The sequence below is a fragment of the Ochotona princeps genome, chromosome 12, assembly GCF_030435755.1.
Source record: "Ochotona princeps isolate mOchPri1 chromosome 12, mOchPri1.hap1, whole genome shotgun sequence".
NCBI lineage: Eukaryota > Metazoa > Chordata > Mammalia > Lagomorpha > Ochotonidae > Ochotona > Ochotona princeps.
The window spans coordinates 55,679,199-55,702,096 of NC_080843.1; the positions used below are offsets into that span (position 1 = coordinate 55,679,199).

The 22,898-nt window shown below is 39.4% G+C and overlaps 1 protein-coding gene across 8 annotated transcripts in view; it reads right to left on the bottom strand.

Moving 5' to 3' along the window:
• Nucleotides 1-22,898, bottom strand: part of NBEA (neurobeachin) — a 582,506-nt gene that overhangs the window by 19,040 nt on the left and 540,568 nt on the right. For 5 of the 8 annotated variants that reach the window (XM_058670863.1, XM_058670859.1, XM_058670860.1 and 2 more), the window contains 6 exons: nucleotides 15,789-15,851; nucleotides 15,380-15,469; nucleotides 12,782-12,974; nucleotides 10,110-10,181; nucleotides 8,128-8,283; nucleotides 7,463-7,633 (listed from right to left, as the gene is read on the bottom strand). In XM_058670863.1, the coding sequence (XP_058526846.1) occupies nucleotides 7,463-7,633; nucleotides 8,128-8,283; nucleotides 10,110-10,181; nucleotides 12,782-12,974; nucleotides 15,380-15,469; nucleotides 15,789-15,851 (745 nt within the window). The remainder of the gene's footprint in view (nucleotides 1-7,462; nucleotides 7,634-8,127; nucleotides 8,284-10,109; nucleotides 10,182-12,781; nucleotides 12,975-15,379; nucleotides 15,470-15,788; nucleotides 15,852-22,898) is intronic. The other 3 variants (XM_058670864.1, XM_058670862.1, XM_058670861.1) reach the window with 1 other exon arrangement.

A 22,898-nucleotide genomic window follows, 5' to 3' on the forward strand; every position in this document is an offset into this window, starting at 1 on the left:
TAGGTTGCTTCCAATTAAAGTGCGCAAATTAATTTTTATCACTTCCAAATTAGTTTCAGAATTTGTGTAAAAATCTGCTTCAGATGAAAGCAGCTGTCTCTCACATCTTTGCAATTCTGTTACCTAGTTAGGGACCCACTGAAAATCTCTAAGATAATTTTCTGTATTCAAAGTTATAAGTTGAGAAACATAACAATGAATATTGCCAGTATTAAACACATTAATAAAACAACCATAATTCAACCATAGCATGTGAAATCTCTCTGTGGCGTGTTTACAGATTTTCACTGTCCATGAAAATTTCATTAAATTAGGACATATAGTTAGGGAAAAGGCTCATATTTTGGAGATATCTAAGTTAGTTATAACAACATATTTGACATAACGAAACCACAAATGAAAGCCTTTCTTTACCTACTTAAAAAAATCATGAACATAACTTAGCTTTTCTTTGTGGAATTTATAGAGCCATCTATTACAATAATCAAACTTGCAAAAGGAAACAAATCTATTAAAGCCCTGTGAATTAATTTTGGGAAGATTTCAGTGTCATCTACATGAGTTAGATGATCAATCCCATCATTTCACGATGTTGGGATGAACAAGTCTGATTCGACTTCTCTGACATACAGAACAATTCAATATCTATACCAAGACCAACCCTTGGACTTTAGCAGCCACTGGGATATTAGGTTTCATGCTAGGACTTCTCCCTTCAAGTCTAGGTTAATATATACAACCTCCAAAACCTAAGGGCATTGTGTCATACACTTTCGGTTTTGAGTAGCAGTGTATTAGGAGATAGAAAACAAATATAGCTTGATTCTCTGACCTGTGAATAGGTAGCTAGAGTACATTAAAGTGGAACAGGGAAAAAAATCATTTCTTCCATATGTGGGGTTTTCTGAAGGCTGCTGGCAATGACTATGTTTATGTCAACACCACAGCTGGATCGCAGATGACAGTCAATCCAGTGTGTGCTGCGGCTGCCTTTAGAAGAAGTGACCTGACCTGCGTATATGATTGCTCTGCTCAGGCAGATATAAGGATAGTTTAAAAAGGCTATGGGAAAATAGAAGTAAAAGGTAAATTTACCTCAACGAAAAGTTTTTGAAATTCTCGCATAATTTCTTCATAATACACATTATTCACTAACTTTTGGAAAAACTCTTTGATTATGCTATTAGTTTGACCATTTTAACAGACCAATGAGTCATTAAGTAATTAGGTATCTATACTCTGTCAGCTTCTTTGATTTATTTTTATTTTACTGGTAATTATTTTTATGGCAAGGAGATGAAGCCAGCTTTTTTATATAATAGTTTGTATCTAAGACATAAAACATTTTATGGCACAAATTCATGATTCACATAAGAGATACTCTGTATCAGGAACTTAGCTTGGTGCTAAAATTTCTGAAAGGCCTGCGTATTTTTTCATAATTTTTATATTTATTTTCATACGTATTTATTTATTTGAAGACAGAGCAACAAAGAGAAGGAGAGACAAAGACAGAGATCTTCCATCTGCTGGTTTACTACCACAATGGCCACAAAAGCACATTCAGGTTTGGCTGAACTCAGGAGCCAGGAACTCCATCCTGGTCCGTTACATGGGGGCACAAGCCAAAGTATTTGATATGAGATGCTGGTATTACAAGTAATAGGTAAACTTTTTGCACCTTAATGCTGGCCCCTTCCATAACTTCTTGAAAATCCTTGCACATACTGATATTCTTACAACATAATTTCTGAAAGATAATCCTATCCTGGCTTGTGACTAAAATTTTAACAAATATATTCAGTCTTTTTAAGATTTAATGTGAGTCAGTGATCGAGTCCTCAGCCTCACCCAGGACCCAAGAGAGCTCTTTCCTCAGGGTAAGTGTGCCATGAGGGAACTTGGGAACTGGGTTAAAATTCCTAGCTCCGCCCAGCTGCTAATATCTTGCGGCTGGGTGAGTTTGGGAGGGGTTCGGGCCTCGGGTTTGGGGGCAAGTGCCGCTCCTCACAGTGTGGCGGCTGTGGGGGGTGCCCCTGCCGGGTCGGACCCAATGCTGGGGGCTCACTGGACCCAGGGCAGCCAGTGCACCATGTGGTGCCAGGCTTTGCCTGCTGGCCGCCCGGCGGCAAACTCTGGGGTTTTTAAAGATATGTTTGCTGCCTGGGGACACCCATGACTAAGTCCAATTTTAGTGTAGGTGAGTAGTGAATCTTGGGTGATTCCCAGTGACAGGGTCATGGAAGTTTCAGGCATGCGTGGGGACTGAGACCTGGTGGTTTGGAGGGAAATACCCAGGAGACAATTACGGTTAGTCAGATACACCAACCCAATTCAGAATACAGAAATGGCCTGTTTGCCTAGAACATCACTGATCGTCACACACCAGCCCACACCAATACTATGGATGGGGGCCTCTTTGGCAGTGATGGGTACCATTACCCAAGTGTTTCGTGGAGTGGTGGAGTGGTCACATTTGACAGGGTCAAGACTCTATCCAGCACGCGAGAGAACTTGGTCTGGGGGTAGACTCTATGGGGTTGTGTGGGCCCAACCCTGTGGAAATACAAGTTCCCCTGGTTAGCTCGCAAGCTGGGGCTGGGATGGACTAAGCTAGATGTGACCATGCCACCTGCCATCACACACGGGTGTAGGAATCCACAACAGTCAGGGTAGGTCAAGGCAGCAGCACCTGAAAGTGCATCCTTTAACAGGATGTGGGGTGGGCCGTGCTGCCACTGGAAGGGGACAGAATGGGCAGGGCTGAACAAACCTTAACTCACAAGAAACAACAGAAATCAGGTTGGAGCACAAGTCATGCCAAGCAGGTCCTCGCACCTACTGATTTGCGCAAGACAGGGATGCTAAGCCACAGCATCTAAGGGGACAGGACAAGAGAAGGGCTCTACCAAGTTGAATCAGAGCAACCACTGGCCTTCATGAGATCTAAGGCTGGGAATAGGCCTGGTTGGGCAGCTAAGGGGATACTCTAGCTGGCTTGAGTTTCCCATCAATGAGCGCATGGGCTGTAAATGGGGCTGCGTTTCAATCAGGATACGAGGGTAATCCCACTTGGCACAAGTGTGGACTGGGAATGGAAGCACCAAGCCGGGCCAGACTCCAACACCATCTGGTGCTCTGCAGGACCAGGGGAAATGTATATGACAGACTAGGCAGATCTCAGCCCTTACTGAACCATGTGTAAGCTGTATGGGGGTATGGAAGAGCCATGGCTGGGTTGAAGCATCCAATAATAAGAACCAGATTGGGTAGAAGAACAGTTAGGAAACACCACTGTTCCTGCTAGGAGAGGAGGTGAACTGAACAGGGCTGGCTCATGGACCCACTGGTATGTGCGAAACCTGGCACTGGGAGTTTCTGATGGAGGAGCCTGGGCAACTCCTCTGGCAGGACACAGTCCCTGCAGGTAAGCGCAAGAAGCACAATAGGAAACAGCCCAGAACAGGCTATGGAAATTATCCCACTGGTATACACATGGCATGGATTGGGGGCAGACCAGGCTGAACCTGTTCACATCACCCGCTGGTGAGTCCGAGCGCCAGAACAGAGTGTGGGTCGAGCCAGGTTCGGTTGCGACACATACTAGTACACAATAAGGAATGCCAAGGTGAGATGAGCCATACCAGATGTGGTTGCAGTGCCCAAACAGCACATGTGATAATCAGGGGGAGGAGGCAAAGCTGACAGGGGAATGTGGGCTCCCCCGCTGGACAACTACTTCCATTGGAAAGCGTGAGTCGGGATGCGGGCAGATCAGAATAGGCAAGGCTGTTACACCTGTGGGCCTCATGTGGGCTAGATAAGGGAAGGGCCACGGTGGGCTGACTGTTCCGACTGGTGCAAGCAAAAACTAGAGTGGGTGAGGGTTGGTTGGGCTAGCCGCAGTACTAGCTGGCAGAGGCTGGCACTTGGAGCTGATTCTGTCAAGTCAAATGCCAGAACTACCTGGAGAGTGCATAATCCAGGAGTGAGTGTGGCTTAGAAGGGAAATAGTGGGCACCTCCTTCGGGGCTACCACTCTCATTGGACAGCACGAACACCAGGACAGGGGCAGGGGTGGCTGGACAGAAGGGCACCTGCTAGTAGGTGTGTGGGCTGGATAGTAGGTTGGTTGGGTTGAGCTGGGCTTCAATGCCCATCGACACGTGCGAGAGCTAAACAGGATGTGGGACAGACTTGACAAGCCTGCGGTGTGTACTGGCAAGCATGGGAACCAAGGTAGGGGGCAGAACCGGGGGGGGGGTCATGAGGAGTCGCCCCAACTAGGCTGCAGCTCCAACCAGTTTGCGTGAGGACCGAGTATGAAGTGGGCAGGATCGAACTGGACTACAACACCCGTTGCTTCACGAGGAAGACAGGGCTGGAAACAGAATGAACCCAGCAATCCCAACGACCAGCATGAGCATAAGCTGATTGGTGTGACGGATGGTGTCGGACTCTGTACTAGCAAATTCGCGCAAGAATCAGGCCTGGGATCATCTCAGATGAAGTTTCTTTGGAGATCCCTCCAACTGAACTGCTGATATTAGAACCCCAACCATGAAGAGACTGTCAGCCAGTGGATTCTGAATAGGGTTCATTGCGATTGGAACTGAGAGATTGGCAGCAATCCAGAACTGATGAACTATCAAAACTGTATGAGCAGGACCCTCAGAGCTTGCCTCCCGTTGGGGATCTGGGATGGGTGGGAGGTTGGGTGGGGTTTTTCCCTTTGTTTTTTTCCCTGACCCCAGATACAGGGAAAAATGATATTGATGTGGAAACAATGGTATTACCCACTTTCACCCTGTAGCCCTTGACACTTTGTTCCCTAATCAACTAAGTAAGATTATTAAAAAATAATTTAAAAAAAAGATTTAATGTGAGTATTTTGTATTTATTTAGCTGTTTTTCTATGGAGTCTCAGTTATTTAAATATTATCAACTGATAGTTAATCATGTTTTGATTTTAAAGATTTTTAGAAAATAAAGCAGCTAATAGGTAATTGCTATAGTTAAACAATTTAAAATTTTAACTCACTGGGCCTGGTGCGAACAACTTGCATGCACCAGGATCCCTATATGGGCACCAGTTCATACGCTGGCTGCTCCACTTCCCTTCCTGCTCCCTGCTTGTGGACTGGAAAGCAGTGGAGGACAGCCCAAAGGCCTTGGGACCCTGCACCTGAGTAGGAGAAGTGGAAGAAGCTCTTGGCTCCTGTCTTGGGATTGGCTCAGCTCTTGCTGTTGTGGCCAGTTAGAGAGTGAACCAGCGTATGGAAGATCTTTCTCTCTGTCTATTCTTCTCTCTGTAAATCTGACTTTTCAATTAAAAAAAATGAATCTTAAAAGAAATTTTAACTCATTTCGGTGTATTAAGTAAAATATTCTGTCTATGCTATGAAATTTAAGCTTTCAAGAACTATATCCCTAATTTGTAAACAAAATTAACACACTTTCTTAGCATCATTTTGAAATTGCTAATTAGTTGGTTTTAAAGCTCTTCTGTTATACATTTTTTTCTATCATTAACATTTGATTTTTGTAAGTATATGTGAAGGGGACTATAAAGATCTGTTCTTTAATTAAACCTTTTTAAAAGAATGCTTAAATTACCGTGGAAATAAAGAAGATTTCAAAATACAAGAAAGTACATTTAGATAAAGTATATATGCTAATGTGCCATGCTTGAGAATAGTAACACCATTAGAGGTAGGTCAGATGTCTTCAACACACACATGTACCTGTGTGTATACATGACAAACTAGAACTCGCCTGAAAATGAGTAATTTTCAGTTACATGCCTCTAAATGAGTCAATAAGGAAGTTCACTTACCAGAATTTAGAGTAGGACAGCTGCCAATAATGTAGTATTTTTAACTAACTGTTTGACCTGGCTGGAAATCATGCAGTAATGAATACTTTCCCTCAAGTTGATATTACATAATTCACAATTTAAGGCTGAGACTTATATGTACAGACTTATATGTACCTTTCTTTTGCTCAGTGTCTCTGCCAAGATACATCCAGTAATTCCCAACACACTTTTAGTTTATCTACTATTAAATCTAGCTATGGGCAACAAGAAGAAAACTTCATAATAACAATTGGTCATCTACTTTAATCTTCTACTACTTTTCTATGCTATTTAAAAATATATATATACATATATATATATTCATATATTCATTTTTCCTCCTCCACCATGATGGGACCTTTGTTTCTAATGGAACATCAAAAGCCACTTCCAGTTTTTTGCAGTATTCCTGTGAAATTGAGTAATAGCTGGGGGAGGGAATGGGGTTGAAGGGAAGATACAGTTCAGTTTCCAGTCTAGATGTGTCATGGGTTGCAGGTGACCAGCAACAGTAGTCTCCAGTCACGCAGTGGTAACAGGGCATCTTGTGTCTTTCTTAGTCGCTATTAACAAAATTTCAATTGCAGATTCACTAGGTTATCGGGAAATTCTTACCTGCACTATATCTGAAGTGTTACCCAAACTAATTTTTCTGTTTATTCTGGAGCGTCACTGAAGTTGTGACTGATGTATGAGATATACTGCAATACTTCTGGTTGAGGCACTTTTCTCTAAAGTACACTTTATAGAAACCAGGCTGTAATTTACAAGGAATGAATGCACTTTAACTACTGAAGATCGTTAATAACAAGCAGTATGATTTCTAGGCAATTTCTTATCTATGTAAGTCATCTAACAATATTTATTGAAAACATCGTATGTGTCCCCACACGCCACTGGAAGCTTGGGATAGAAAGGAAAGCACTTTCGAGTTACCCCACTGTTTACTCACAACAATTCCAGGGATTACTAAGTGCTCTTGCCTGAGCAAAAAGAAAAGAGACTGGTTTGTGAAGGCCAACAGGTTTATTTTTGTCGGGTTTTCAGAGCTTATGTGGAAAGGCAGACATACGTAGTGTTTGCCAAGATAGTGTCATGACTATGGGCGCTCTCCACTTATTTGTGCTGCAGGACATTTTAGGCAACTCTGCTGAACACAAAACACATATAGAATGACCTCCAGCAAGGAAATGAAGTCTTGTTGAGTTTTTGTATTCTCAGTGCCTACCCTGAAGGGCATACTCATGATTTTGTAAGCGAATAAACAGTGAATCTTGCTATGCTACGTAGTAGTAAGCAGTAAACATCCTGAGGTACAAACAAAATCTTAATTTATAGAAAAAAGTGACATTCCATTGAAAGAAGTCATATGAGGTTTAATGGACGAAGCGATACTGAAGGACAGGGACACTCGGAGATTGTGGACAGCTGCTGAGGAGATGTGGGAGTCTCCCAGGAGGAGAACTTTGAACTCAGATTTCAGGCTCTTAAGACTTCTTATTTTAAAATATGTATAGCCTCAAGGAAAAATTACTAGAAAATCAAATATGAAAAATACTCTGAAAAGTAAGAATAATTGTAGGATAACTCTGGACAAACACTCACTGCTATTGGGGTTGTCTCCTATGATGTGGTGTCGCCCACTCCAGTACCAGAGAAGCAGCGTGGCATCTCGGGACCCAGACACGATGTAGCAGTCTCCGCCGATGTAGGACTCGGACCTGGCCAGACAAGTGACCACATCCCAGTGGCCAAATACGATTTGAGTCAATTTCCCTGAAACACAGAAAGGACAGGCTTCATTTCTTTTTTTTGTACATGGCAATATGCTGAATTTCATTTTGCCAAGTTTGCTAAAAGAAAAACTAGAGAGTCAAAAACTTATTAAATAATTCAATTCTAGTTATAGGTGCATGCCTGCAATGCTTCTAAAAATCAGAACAAGAACGTCATAAGGGATTTTTAAAGGAAAAGTCTTGAATAAAGTTAGGCTTTTTGTCTTTAGGTTTTGGATATACTCAAGAAAGGGTTAACACCTTTTCCTACCTATGAATTTGGGAAGGGAGACAACAGTTCCTTTTTTTCTAAGAACTAAGGGGTCAAGCTAGGATTGAGTAAACTTTACTTATAGTGTAAACATCTAATTTCAATCTTGACCAATCATATTGGCAAATGATGAGAAAGCCTGCAATATTAAGATTTCATAGTAAGCTCTGATTGTAAATCACAGTTATTTTGGAGAGAACAAGATATTTTGCAATGTGAATTACCTGTTTCTGTAGAATATACTCTGAAGCTCTTGTCCCAGAATCCACAGATAAGAATATAACGATTATCGGCTGTGACCACAAAACAATGTGCATTGATCTGTATGCTCTGGTCCACAAGATCTGTGATCTGCCGTTTATTCACACCGGAATTGTTGGCTGAAAACACACAGAAAAAAAGAACTGAAGGAAGAGTCCACAAGAGTTTCACCAAGCACTTATAGAAGAAAAGTAATAAGCACTTTTATGTTTCATTTATTTAGAAATAGTTTTAAAGCTCCAAAGTTGTCAGGAGTCTAACATTTTCCCTTGAGGAATATGAATTTCTTTAGTAGCAGTGACTATTTATGAACCATATTTCATATTTAAACAGCATGCCAGACACTTAAGTACTTCCTCCACAATAAAGGGCAAAAGTTTAAGAAAATGGATTTAAAACACAGCATATAAACACAGTTAATTCTACAAATGTTCACTATGCGCAAGTTCATCAGTATCCTGCAAGAACTAGATGACAGATTTAAAAAGTATGACATATAAAAGTAACATCTGCCAACATCTGCCATTTTCCAATGTCATTTTTAATTCATGTTAAAAACAGAGAGGAGAGATATGAGCCAGCGGTTGTTCTGTGGACAGTCACAGGGTGCTTCAGGCCAATCAACAGAAGGTCTTTCCAAAACGGGCTGGTAGGGGAAGACTTAAAAGAAAAGATAGGAGAGAGATTGGGGAGGAAAGAGACAGGCAAGCACCCATGTAGAGCATTGGGATTCGATCTGAATAAGGCAGGAACTCAGACACAATCTGATTTCCCCAGTGCCTGTCTGGATGCCAGCCTGTCCCTTGTGCTATGCCGTCCTTTCAGCAGCAATCCTCGGGCTGAATCCTTAAACAGAAAATGCACAAGGTCGCTGCCACCACTCTCTAACACCAGCTAAATCTAAGTGCTACTGTCTGTGATATTTACTAGCACTATAAAGATAGCTACTGGGCTAGGAAGAACTTAAATAAAAATTACAGAAAAACATTTTTAAAAGGCACGAAGGCAAAGGAAAACCTAAACTCCAGGGCCATTTGGAAACTATATAATGATCCTGGATTCATTAGAACACAAATGTTAATTTTTCCATGATTACACACTAGCCACATACTTCACTGTCAATGTCTGCTGGAAGGAGAAAAAACTAGACAAAACCCTAAAAATATGCCTGGTCCTAAACATTGCATCTTCCCACAGACATGTAAATGGCATTTGGAATAGGAACATCCTGTAATGAACTGAAATAGCTGTTTCTTATTTCTGAAAATATCAATGGATAAAACAGTTTAAGAGTAAACACCACAACTTGAATTTTTGAGAATAATTTTTCGTAACATTTTCTCTAATTTTCCAAATAACTCACTAGACAGGGAGGACACGAATTATTCCAAGCCACTGCACAGATATGAAGCTGAGAGGCTGACAAAGATTAAGGATATGCCTTAGTTCCTATGGCTTATATGTGTGTGCATGTGCTATTTACAGATATTTAAATATTTGCTAAAGAGTAACATCTAAAGAGTTTGAAAGTCATGCGATATCTTAAGTTCCAAAAATGTTTAGTCCTATTCAACAGACACTTACGGAAAACACATTCTTCAGTATTAGTCTCTTTTAGTAATACTTACGTCCTTGTATGTTAAACAATAGAGTTATTAAAGAGTATTTTGTAATGAAAGAAAGGACAGTTCAGACTTATTTGTGTTGTTTATAATCAACTTAACTAATTGTATAAAAAGCCAAGAAATTTCCATAAGTAATTGCTTTAATTCCAAAAAATTCTTGATGGCATATTATGATCTGTACAGCTCCTTGAAGGTAATTTGGTATTGTTTGTAACTTAATTTTGTGGCATAAAATTTTATTCAAACATTCTTGTGAAAAATAACCATACAAGAATATGCTAACAGTTTTCTTCAAAATTTATTTTTATGTGTTAACATACCAATTAATGGATCCATTTCAATTGGAAGATGATGGGCTTGATCCAATGAGTATCCTGGAGCTCCTCTCAGACCTAAAGATTTAAAAAATAAGAAACATTGCTATTAAATTCTTAGGAAGGTGAAATTTTCTAAGGAGTATTGCTTTATGATAATCATGTGAATCTTTTAAAAAAAGATTTATTTGAAGGGGACAAACACACACACACACACGGTCAAAGATGGAGAGAAAGAGATCTTTGATTTATTATTTCACTCCTCACAGGCCACAAAGGCTGGGGCTGGGTCAGGAGTCAGGAATTCCACCTGGACTTCCCATGAAAGTGGTAGGGGCCCAAATACTTAAGTTGTCTTCTAAAACTTTCCCCGTTGCATTAGTAGGGAGCTGGATCAGAAACAGAGTGGCCAGGACTTGAACCTGCATGCTGATATGGGATGCAAACATTGCAAGAAGTAGCTTAACCAACTGTGCCACAAGACTGACTCACACATCTTTTCTTAAAATTATGTGGTGAATCATTTTAAGAATAATTGTCATACAATATACCTTCATAAGCAGTATAAATGTCATCACAAATGGGACTTCATGTTTGTATTTAAGCTATAGAAACATGCAAAATTTGTTGTTCTTATCCTAATAAGCAACACTTTAATAAAATAGAAGACTGGTATGCATCATACATGATTTGTCTCCCAAACTTATACAAACATTTAAATGCTAAAATTACAGGTTAATGGTTCTGAGCGTGGAAACAATCCAATCATTTGGAGCTGGGGCATTTGGTAAGGCACTGGACTGGATTAAGTCTTTAGGTGAAACCCCCATGATTAAATCCTAGTTGCTTTGTAAGACACTGCAGAGACGTAGACAAACTTCTTCCTGCCAGGTGATGTTCTTCATGCTTTGGAAAGAATGTCCTTGCCAGAGACTAAACCAATAGGGCCACTCAGTCTTGGATTATGAATATACACAACTGTAAGTCAAAATAAATGTCTCCCATCATAAGTTGACTGTTTCAGGTATTTAACTGTATTGACAAAAAGCTGATTAGTAAAAAGATTCTGACATTTCTTGAGCCAAACAAAACGCTAAGGCCACCGGGAAATCAATGAGTCTAGATTCAAAGAAAAAGTCTGTCACCAAACAGGGATATCACAAACACAGGTTTCTTCAGGGCAGGGATGAAAGAAAACAGGTCTCTTGCCATCTAATGGACTTTATTTCAACATGTGACCAGTATAAAATGGGCACCTAAAATATTAATCTCCATAAAAGCTACATTCAGGGAGTTAATATTTTGGGTTTGACTAAGTTTATTACATGTTTTTGACAAGTGGTCACAGAATACATAATACTTTTGAACAATTTTAAAGGAAAATTTAGTCATTCATAACTTTCTCTCAATACCAACCACTTTTAAAGGCTAAAACTTCTGTGAATAACTAAATCATATTTTCCTCCAAGACGTTTACTGCATATTTCTGACTGAATGGAAGACGTGCTACCTCATGTTGATGATATCATCAATAACCATAAAATAGGTATACACATGAACTTGTCAGAAACAAAGCTTTGATATAAATCACTGCATTTTCAGGGCAAAGCAGAAGTCAGCAACATAGAAAGATTCAGGTTAACTCAGCAGGGCTCATCTATTTCCTCCTGGAGACAGTGGAAATCCTGGGGCTTCCAGGGAGATCTTAAGTGATACAACGAACCAAGTAAATCATTTGATCACATCCACATCTGACCTGGCTAAGCAAGTATCAACATGTCTAAATTTCTGCAACAGCATTTTATCACTTCAAGATGTACTGGCTGGAACTTTCAGAATCGGATTTGGAGAAAATGTATATGCAATCACTGACTAATCTGGGTTTGTCTTTTCTCAAAGTCTTAAAGCTCCACAGGATAGAGGTGGTGCTAGTCTTGTTTCTGGCTGTATTCCATGTGCACAGGAATACTGGACACATGACAGCCATCTGAATATTTGCTAAATAAAGGTTAGTGAACCAAGAAGATTTGGGGCTACCACCCAGAAAATACAGATTTACATCCACTTTTGTTTAATATGGGGTAAGACTTAAGGGTGTTTTGGTGGAGGATTGGGATAGAAGTGAGTTAGAGGCCTTGCTTCAATTGATCAAATACTGAGTATTGAATTATGAAGCAAAGTATTCGGGGAGGACTAATAACTAACAGCAGTAAGAAAGAGTCATTTAAGGTTTTGCATTTACTCTTCCGGTTTTGGTAGGTAATGTGGCATACAGGCTATACTATGCCTGTTTTTTGTTTGTTTTTATTTTTATTTTTTTAAGCAGAATAGAGTGAGCATGTCCTACCATGTGTTTGCTCATTCCCTAAAAGCATGAAATGGGTGGGTCTGGGCTGGGGCCACAGCCAGGTTTTGGGAATTCTATCTAAGTTTCCCACATGGGCAGCAGGAACTCAGTTGTGCGATCATTGCTGCATGCTAGTGGTTTGCATCGACACGGAACTAGAGCTAGAGCCAGGAAAGGAACCTACACACACTCTGAGATGGGGAAATGTTAACTTGTTTCTTAACTGTTGGGGCAAACGCATGCCCGTGCTACTCCATTACAGTTTTTCTTATCTTAAATCAATTGTAGCTTTAAGAAATCTTCAGTGAGTGGCTAGGTCAGGTGCACATACCTACTGTGTTGTGCCACCTGTTCACTGCGAACAGTCGGCTGCAGGTCACTGTGACCACTGCAGGGATGGTCAGGTGGGGCAGGGTGTTCGCAGCCACATGGGTTACTGGAGAATTTGATGGAAACTTCAGCACCATGATCACGTCCTGTTGCATCTGGTCTTTAAACATGAGTGGACTCTGTGGAAGGAAACACTATTGAGTAGAAAGAGAAGGGGACAGAAGAAAACAAGAGATATCACAGTTAGTGAGAGGTCCGGGGAGTGAGGTTAGCACACATAAGGCTGGCACATACACAGCACAAAGACAACACATTCTGAACTTCCTACTGGCAAGTACCTGCCAGAAACAGGCATTTTTTTTACAGGTTTTTATTGGAGGGTGGCACAGGGGAAGAAACGACTCTGCAGTCACTGACAAAGGTCGCTGGATTATCACTCATCAGCCTCCATTTTATATATTGCCCAGATGCAAAATGAAAGCCTACAGATGCATCTATGTGACAGAAACTAATTATTCTAGGTAAACAACTAGACTGATGGAAGAATTAATCAAATCAGTGACTGGCACTGTCTGCATGAGATACAAAGTGAACTGATCGACACTTTCACCTTTATCTGGATCACAGTTAATCTGGAATCACAGCTACACTAAGATCTCAACAACTAGAATGCAATGGTCACGACAATGCAGCACTGACAGATTGCAGGAGGACTGATGTTGTTGCTCTCCCTCCCACAATGGCAGCTTCCTCAGGGCAAGCATTTTTTTCTTTTTCAAGCTTTATTTCTCAAACACCTAGCATATGTCTTGATAGACCATAAATACTATCAGTACTGTAAAAACACTATAAATACTTCTATATAAAGACAGAAAATAGCGATGCTTAAAATGAACATTATGTGGACTTCACAAACATTTTGTAATTGTTTCGTGTATAGGTGAATTGACTGCTCCATGAACTTAGCTTAGATTTTGCTTTATGAGCAGCTTCATGTCAATTTGGTCTCAAACAATTTCCCCTAGGAAAGCAACAGATTGTGACTGGGCAGTTTTCCAGGATAAATATTATTATTACTACTATTATTATTATTGAGCAGGGAAACTAACATGGGAATAAAACGCTTCTGCCAAGCAATTTCATAAAATAAAGTGTTGCAGATATTCTCCTGGACAGTTTATTAAAATGCTTCATCTTCAGGCTTCAGCGTGCAAGCCACATCCCCAAGTCTGTACTGTGGATGAGCTTGCGTGGGAACAGCGGTGCTGGGTGCAAACCTGTCTTCTGCCGCACAGGAGCATCAGCTTCAGTGAAAAGAATTCACAATTGACAAACATTATTAATGGGGTTTAAAACTCTCTGGTTGAGACAGGAGGGACAGATGTTTTAAAACAAGTGCAGTGTTTAGACATTTCCCAGGGATCTGACCATCGAGTCTTTGAAGGCAGAGAGGATGCTCCTGTCTGTACTGTACCTCCAAGACAGTGTGGTATCTGACACACTGAAGAGTTCAATAGAAATTTGTTAAAAAACCATTTGCTAAATCAATGAAAGGGACAAAAATTACAGTGTATATATTCATTTACGCATATATTATGGGTTGTATTCTAGAGCTCTTTATTGCAAAATCAGAATACTTGTTGCCTAATAATCTAGAAAAATGGATGAAGCTGCAATTTATTTAGCAGATTCTTACAAGCATTTTTATTTTTCACCAAAAAGTAAAAAAAAAAAACAACAGTAAAAAAAAATCACAGTTTGACAAAATAAATTCCAGGTTATTTCTTATCTTCTTCAAATCAGATAAAGAAGAAAATTTTCTGTATTCATTGAGAAACTTAAAAATGGATTTCTAATATAAAAATTGACTTTCAAAATTCAGATCAAAGTAAAAAACATCTGACACATGACTGTTCCCATTGCAAAATGGGAATAAAGGTTTACACAGGTGGCTACTGATAGAGATATAAGCTAACTTACTATATGGCAGTTGCTAGTTTAGCATTGAGTCATTAATGATCTCTGGTACATACTAGTTTACTCCTAACACAGAGAAGTTTAATACCTTGCCCACGGCAATGCCAGTTTATGGCAGAGAAAGCATCAGTTCAAGTCTGGTTCCCAGGCTCTTTACTCTTAACCAAATTTGAACAGCCTCTCTGCAGTGACCATAATGTAACTTTGTAATTTCCCCATTTCTTAAAACGAACATTCTCCCTGTCCTACCTAGTCTCAAAACACTGATTTTGGCAATATGATACTGCATTTATGTTTTTCATGGAAATCCACACATCTGATGAGATTTTGGTTGAGCATGAGTTTGCATGCTTTAGCGGGCATGAATGGTTTTCTGCACAGGCAGACACCGAGAAGATGGCTATTTCTGTGAATCCAAAATTGGGCTAGCTGATGTGGGACTTGAAAGCAGGAATTATATCGCTTTCTCTTATTTCTCCTGGGGTATTGGTGTATACTTGGGCTGAGGAGTTAATCGGTAAATCAAGAAGTCTTTTTAAATGCTGCTAAAATCATTATTTCATTTGCTCTCTAGTTAAGTACAAAGGAAAGGAAAAATCCTTCACATGCTGTTTTGTCTTACCAGGTGCATGGCAGAGCTCCGAGGCGGATGTGGCTCAATAAGCAACTGAGATGGCGTCTGTCCAAAGCTCTGTATCTGTCCCTCCATGGCCTGCAGGGGAAGGGGGGACTGTCACAATCCATATGCATCAAAGACAGAGGTCAACACACTCCTTGACAATGCAAGTGTATTCCAAGTCAGCCATGAAAAAAGTCCAGAAACACCACCAGGTGCTCTTTTTTCAGGGTGCAGATTCATCCAAGTGTTAGTATTTGTAGACAAGCTTTACTTTTCTTTCCACCATGCTTCAGTTAACCAAGTTCACTATTATTTCAGAAGCTGGAGTTAAATGTGGAAATGCTAACTTGTAAGCTCATGCATGCAGCTATAGACCAAAGAACATTCTTAATACTAAACACAACACATATACCTGAATAAAGTCCTTTGTAAGAAGGAATGTATGGGGATCTCTAATAAAATAAGCTTCTGGAATCTTGATGGGGAAGGAAAAACATAAGGCATAGAGTCCAGCAATGAAACAAAGTAAAATTCAGAAAATCATACATTCCAATCCTGGCAATCAGTTAAAAAGAAACAAATGAAAATCCCCAAAACCAGACTTTTGTGTAGTAATTAAACATGGCACAATTTTCATTGCAACATATATGTTTTGTTATTTTAAGATGAATCCTAGAATATTATTTATAAGCTATTAATTCACTTATCAAATTTTCCCTGAACTATCAGATAAGACTCACCAAAAGAGGGATGAATTCTTAAGGTATACTGAGCTATATGCTATCACACGAGAGCTTATACAGATGGAAATATTGATGAGACTTAAATTTTTTTCAATGAATACAAATAACTTAGATTTCAGTTTGCCTGGTCTTTTCAGTATAGTGTGTGTGTGTGTGTGTGTGTGTGTGTGTGTCAAAGAGAAAATCTTATAAGACACTTGGGTATTTTCATACATAAATTTTATAGGCAAAATATTTCAATATAATAAGCTAGATTTAGCAGAATATTTTTTCTGTATTATTATAAGAATGTAGTTTAAGTCAACAAGGAGAAGCACAATATTTACTATCATCATTAGTCTGTTAGCAGGCTAATTTTTCCCCCCGAATTGTATGCAATTTGGTTGCACATAAAAGTGAAATACGAAAACTATTGCTAAGTACTTGAAGGAATGCAGGTAAGCTGGTAGATGGTTCTTGACAGAGCACTGCCAGTATCGCTATCTATAATTCTCATTTATAAAGTACTTAAATTTAACAGTCTGTCCTCCTAGACTGCATTTCAAGAAAATGTTTATCCATAAAATGTGAACTTCCAAATTTATTAGCAATATTAAACATGAACGCATCATTATCTGCCATATTTCAACAATTGCGCAAATGGGGTTTTGGTTTTTTTTATTTGCAGAGGCATTTGGGTGAATTATTAAATCTCCTTTAAGTGCTGTCTAATTTTAATGTATACATTTATCTGCATGGTGTCCACTCTTGTGCCTAGCAAGGCTATTTAACTAAATTGTAATCACATAGATATCATCATACGTTATCTTCTCAGTGCACGACTTATTATTATAAAATGGGAAAGTAACCATTTCTGTTTATGTTGATATTATTCAAAAACTCTTGAGAATTATTTGGGTGCAGGAGTGGAGATGGCAATAGTTTTATTGTTAAAGCTGCCCTTATTAGCGTTTGTCCAATATATAGCTTCAAGGATCATGAATAGTTTGTCTAACAACAGATACTTTGCCTTAGTCTTCTTTTTCTTTCTTTTTTCCTTTTTCTTTTTTTTTCAAAGATTTATTTATTTTATTATAAAGTCAGATATACAGAGAGGAGAGACAGAGAGGAAGATCTTCCGTCCAATGATTCACTCCCCAAGTGACCGCAACGGGCCGGTAAGCGTCGATCCGAAGCCGGGAACCAGGAACCTCTTCCAGGTCTCCCACGCGGGTGCAGGGTCCCAAAGCTTTGGGTCGTCCTGGACCGCTCTCCCAGGCCACAAGCAGGGAGCTGGATGGGAAGTGGAGCTGCCGGGATTAGAACCGGCGCCCATATGGGATCCTGGGGCGTTCAAGGCGAGGACTTTAGCTGCTAGGCCACGCCGCCGGGCCCCAGTTTGCCTTAGTTTTCAAAACTCATAAAAAGGGCCTCATGTCAAGAAGAGGCTGGGACTTAAATTACAACCCATTTAATTTCAAGATCACTGCCATATACCTAGTAGGTAGTCTTTAAATGTTATTGAAAGAATGAATCAGCAAGCTTGCTGTACTTGACTTCTTGATTCTAGTTTTATGGTGCAGTGTGTTAAGCTGCTTCTTGTGATGTTAGCATTCCATACAAGTCACAGCTACTCTGTATCCAGTCAGCTTTTTGCTAATATGCCTGGAAAGCTGGTGGAAGATGGCCCAAATGGTTAGGCCCCCAGGCCCACATGAGAAACCTAGATGAAGCTCCTGCTGGTTTCAACCTGGCCCTACCCCAGCTGTTGAAGCCACTTAGAAAGTGAAGCAGTGATGAAAGAGCTCTCTGTAGCTCTACCTTTCAAATACATAAATAAATAAATCTTAACAAAAAAGATAATCTACTGTGTGCATTGAAAAATTACTGCTTAAAATTCAAATATTTATTTGAATGGCAGAGCTAAAGAGACAGAAATGGAGAGACAGAGAATCTTCCAACTGTTAATTCACTTCTCTAATGGCCACAATGGCTAGGGCTGGGTCAGGATGAAGCCAGCAGCCTGGAATGTCAACTAGGCCTGCCAGGTGGGTGGTAGGAGCCCAGGTGGTTGAACCATGTTTTGCTGCTTTCACAGGTGCATTAGCAGGAAGCTGGATTAACAGTGTAGCAGCCAGGATTTGGTACATTGGTCTCACAGATGGAAGCTTAAATCAGTGCACCATGAAGCCAGCCCCAACATGTATTTCTTTTGAAACTAAACTGAACACCTCTTACCTGTGATCTTTATCATATGTCTTCATGACTCAAAGGATCTTATTCCAATATTATCTTTTGGTTATCCTATATACTCTAAGTTAAATATATAGTTTTTCTGATCTTGAAAAGCATGTTGTTTCTGCTACGTTCTATTTCTTTCTTTTTTTTTTTTTTTAGGTTTATTTATTCCTACTGGAAAGTCAGATATACAGAGAGGAGGACAGACAGAGAGGAAGATCCTCCATCTGCTGATTCACTCCCCCAGTGAATCATTGGCTGGGAGCTGAGCTGATCTGAAGCCAGGGGCCAGGAGCTTTCTCCAGGTCTCCCATGTGGGTGCTGGATGGGAAGCAGGGCCACCAGGATCAGAACCAGCGCCCATATGAGATGGATCCTGGCACATGCAAGGTGAGGACTTCAGCCACTAGGCTACCGCACTGAACCCTCCATTTCATTTATACTTCCTACTGTTACCAAATGCATCAAAGGACAATAAGTACCCACTGTCTGTTTTCATCTGCTCCACAGCATCATGTTTTCTGTCCTCCCTAACTTTTAGGGAGTTATTGATGACCAGTTGTCAAATAGGTAGGTGTTATAAAAAGGAGAGTGACTTGGTGAAATACAGGACCTATTCTGCAATCCCATGAATCATGACAATGAAGAGATTGTTCTGAGAACTATTCCCTCCGTAGTAGAAAACTCTCTCAGAATGCTGACCTTGGGCAGGGATTTAAACCTTTCACTTACCGGGTCTCTGTATCTTCACAGCCTATTTTCCACCTTTATTATGGAATTTAACACACAGCTATTCATATACGTTTGCTCACTGAGGTTGCAAATTTTTGTAAGCCAGGAATTTGAGGTTTAGATTTAATAGAGGGTCTAAAAATATTTGCTAAATATAGAAGTAGGGCAATGGTGGGGCATCTGTATAAAACTGAAAGTCTGAAAAAAGATGAGCACAGTAGTTTAGAAACCTTCAGAGTTCTTCACTTTTACAATTCAATACTATCAAAACAACTAAGTTCATAAGTATTTATTGGATGATAACATAATGCGAAGGGACACAAAGTCAGACACTAAATGGCCACCAAGAAGTCTACAGACCCAGAAAATAAAGCGGGATTAGCAATAAGCTCAAGAGAAGTGGGGCTCTTGTGAAATAACTTGAAGAGAAAGAACATGAGCTGAGGCTGGAACACAAAGTGGGAATTAGTCAACAGCACAAAAATTTTTTTTTTTGTTTTGCCACATACAGATGCTCTCTTAACATAGAAAATAAAACAAAATTTACTACACCAAATTACAAGGCAAATTCTTTTTATATGATCTCAAATGGCATTTTCAGAAAATGAATGCTACCTTTATTTACTCATAGGATATATAGTATACCAGGTGGCATTCAAGTTATTTGTGATAATCATCAAGCATAATGGATCAAGACTCTTGTCTTCATAATGCTTATACTCCACTGAGGTCACACCTGGAATCCCATCAATATGGTTTCTGTTTGAGACAACATTTGCAGGTTAGGAAGTGAGGTTTAGCTTCTCTCCCCTAAATTGAGAAAAATCTAGTAAAACTGCATCAGTACTGCTACACAGCTACCCTCTGGAATGCCCACTGCTCTTGTGACCTATGCAAGTATGCACATAGCACTTGCTTCGTGCCTTATTCTGTCTGATTCAAGTAGACAGTAGAATTTGTGAATTCTTTTGAATTTTAATATTCAAAACTTTTGCCCTTTCCAAAGAAGAAAGAATGAGTTAATGCTGCAAAGTGAGCTCATGCGTATTTGCAATGCGGTATGGAAAAGAAAACACGGGAAAGGTTCATCGCTGGATGTATCATTAAAAAGTAAGTCTTACTGATTCCACAACTCACCATTAACTGACTGCGAGTCACATCATGTTTGTAGTGCTGAGATGTAAATGACTTTCATCATGGAATCAGTGAATTATAGCAACTGTTTACTTAAACACTAATAGGAATCTCATGTATTTCATACACTCCTCATATAGGCTTAAGTCACTAGGATTTTCAAAGCAAATGTGACCAACAAAACCTCTGATGTTCTACAAATATTAAAGACTAGCGTATTTATGATAGAATAACATGAAAATGTCAATTCCTTAAATAATAATATTCTTTCTTAGGCTTCTGTCATTGCTGAATTTGTTTCTTTTGACTTGAACATTTTTATGTAAATTCTCACTCATTTCTTAAGGGTTGAGAGAAATAAAGTACACTAATCCTAACTGTATAAGTTGACAAATATACACATATGTGATTGTATATATTTGTTTATCTTTCTGCCTCTTAGAACTGCCACTCAGATCAAGACAGAGATTTCTGGAACAGAATTGGAAGCTTCCATGTCTTGTCTGGGTGGTGGTTACCTGAGATTATACAAATGTACAGTTTACCTTCTACAACTCCCTCGCCAATATTCTCAATTCTCACATCCTGTCAAACCAATGACTATTTTATATTTATTACTGTTATTTTTACACCTTTGAATTTCTGATAAGTGAATCTTACAGTATATATTTTTGTCTTCTTTTTAAAAAAGATTCATTTATTTTTATTGGAAAGGCAGATTTATTTCCATTTGCTGGTTCACTCCCCAAGTGGCTTCAATGGCTGGAGCTGAGCGGATCTCAGGCCAGGAAACAGGAGCCTATTCTAGGTCTCTCACACGGGTGCAGGGTCCCAAGGTTTTGGGTCATCCTTTACTGCTTTACCAGGCCACAATCAGGGAGCTGAATGGGAAGTGGAGCTGTCAGGATACGAAATGGTGCCCATACGGGATCCTGGCATGTTACAAGGTAAGGATTTAACCACTGAGCCATTGCTCCGGGCCCTGCCCCCACCTTTTTTTTCAAATCATCCTGCTGTTTGTGAAACTCTTCTTTCATGGTATTCAAAAGTTGCCGTTTAGTATTCCTTTTCATTCTTACCATAGTTTATCAGTTTTCCTGTTGATGAATATTTGGGTTGTTAATAGCTTCAGCCTATTATGAATAAAGTTTCTTAGAAAACTTTTGTTATATGTTCTGATATAAATAAAGAACCATTTTTGTTGGTTATATCTAGATATGAGATTGGTGAGTCATATAAATACATTTAATTTTACTGTCAAGTTGTACTATAAAATGATTATGTTGATTTGTGGATGTATTTTCTTCATATATTTGTGGACCTAGAATGTAATGGTGAATACTGTGAATGACCTAGAGAATGCTGGCCTTTAGGGTACTAAAATGTTGAAACTCTTACCTACCCAAACTCGTTTGTATCTCACAAAATAATTATGTAAGAAATATCAATTTATTTTTTCACCAGTAATTGTTCAGACAGAAATAAAAATTAGTTAGTTTCTTAAGAGTTGGAATTTAAAACTGTTAAATGGATTCTTGCCTGTTTTTACAAAAAGTGTCAAAAATTTATTGACAGTAGTATTTTTTGTTTAAAAAGATTTATTTATTTTTATCGGAAAGGAAGATTGTATTTACAGAGAGAAGGAGACATACAAAGATCCTCCATCTGCTGGTCCATTCCTGAAATGGCTGCAATGGTTAGAGCTGAGCCAATCCAAAGTCAGGAGCCAGGAGCCTTCTCTGAGTCTCCCACACAGGTGCAGGTTCCTAAGGCTTTGGGTCATTCACCACTTTCCAAAGCTATAAGCAGGAAACTGAATGAGAAGTGGAGCATCTGGGACATGAACCAGCACCCATATGGGATCCCTGCACATTACAAGGCAAGGATTTAGCCTCAGAGCCATTACACTGGGCCCTAGTAATACTTTCTCTTTGCATTTATTTTCTCCCTATCAAGAATTAGGTTTAAATGGGGCTTGCATTTGGTACATCTGTATGTGAGTGGTTGTTTTAAGTCTCAGTTCCTCTGCTTTCAGCCCAGCTTCCTGCTGATGTGTAACATGTAAGGTGTTAGATTGATGGCTAAGTATTTGGGTTCCTGACACTCATATGGGAGGCCCTGATAGAGTTCTGAGTTCCTGGCTTCGCCTTAATGCTGGCTGTTGCATTTTGAATATTTGGGGGAATGAACCAGCAGATGCGAGATTTTTTCTCTATTACTTACAAATAGAAAAGAAATAAAAAAGATTGGAAATTGTTATGTTTATTTAAAAAGTACAAGAGAGAATTTCATTATACTTGGAATGGCAAGATTGGCAGCAATTCACAACTGTTGAATTATCAAAACCACTTGGACAGTGCCCTTGGAGCATGACCCACATTGGGGACCCCGGGGTGGGTGGGAGGCTGGGTGGGGCCTATCCTTTATCTCTCCCTTTACCCCAGACACAGAAAAAAAAAAAGAAAGAGAGAATGTGGAAACAATGATCTTATCCACTCTCCTGTAGATCTTGACCCTCTGTGTCCTAAATCAACTATGTAAAGATTATCAAAATAAAATAATAATTAAAAAGTATAAGAAATAGTTTCAACAACTTAACAAATTGCTATATAAAACCTGCAGAAGTCAGGGAAGTAAAGGGAAATTGAAACTGAGTTATGAGTAAGTGAATAAAATAATTTGAAAAATATATGTGA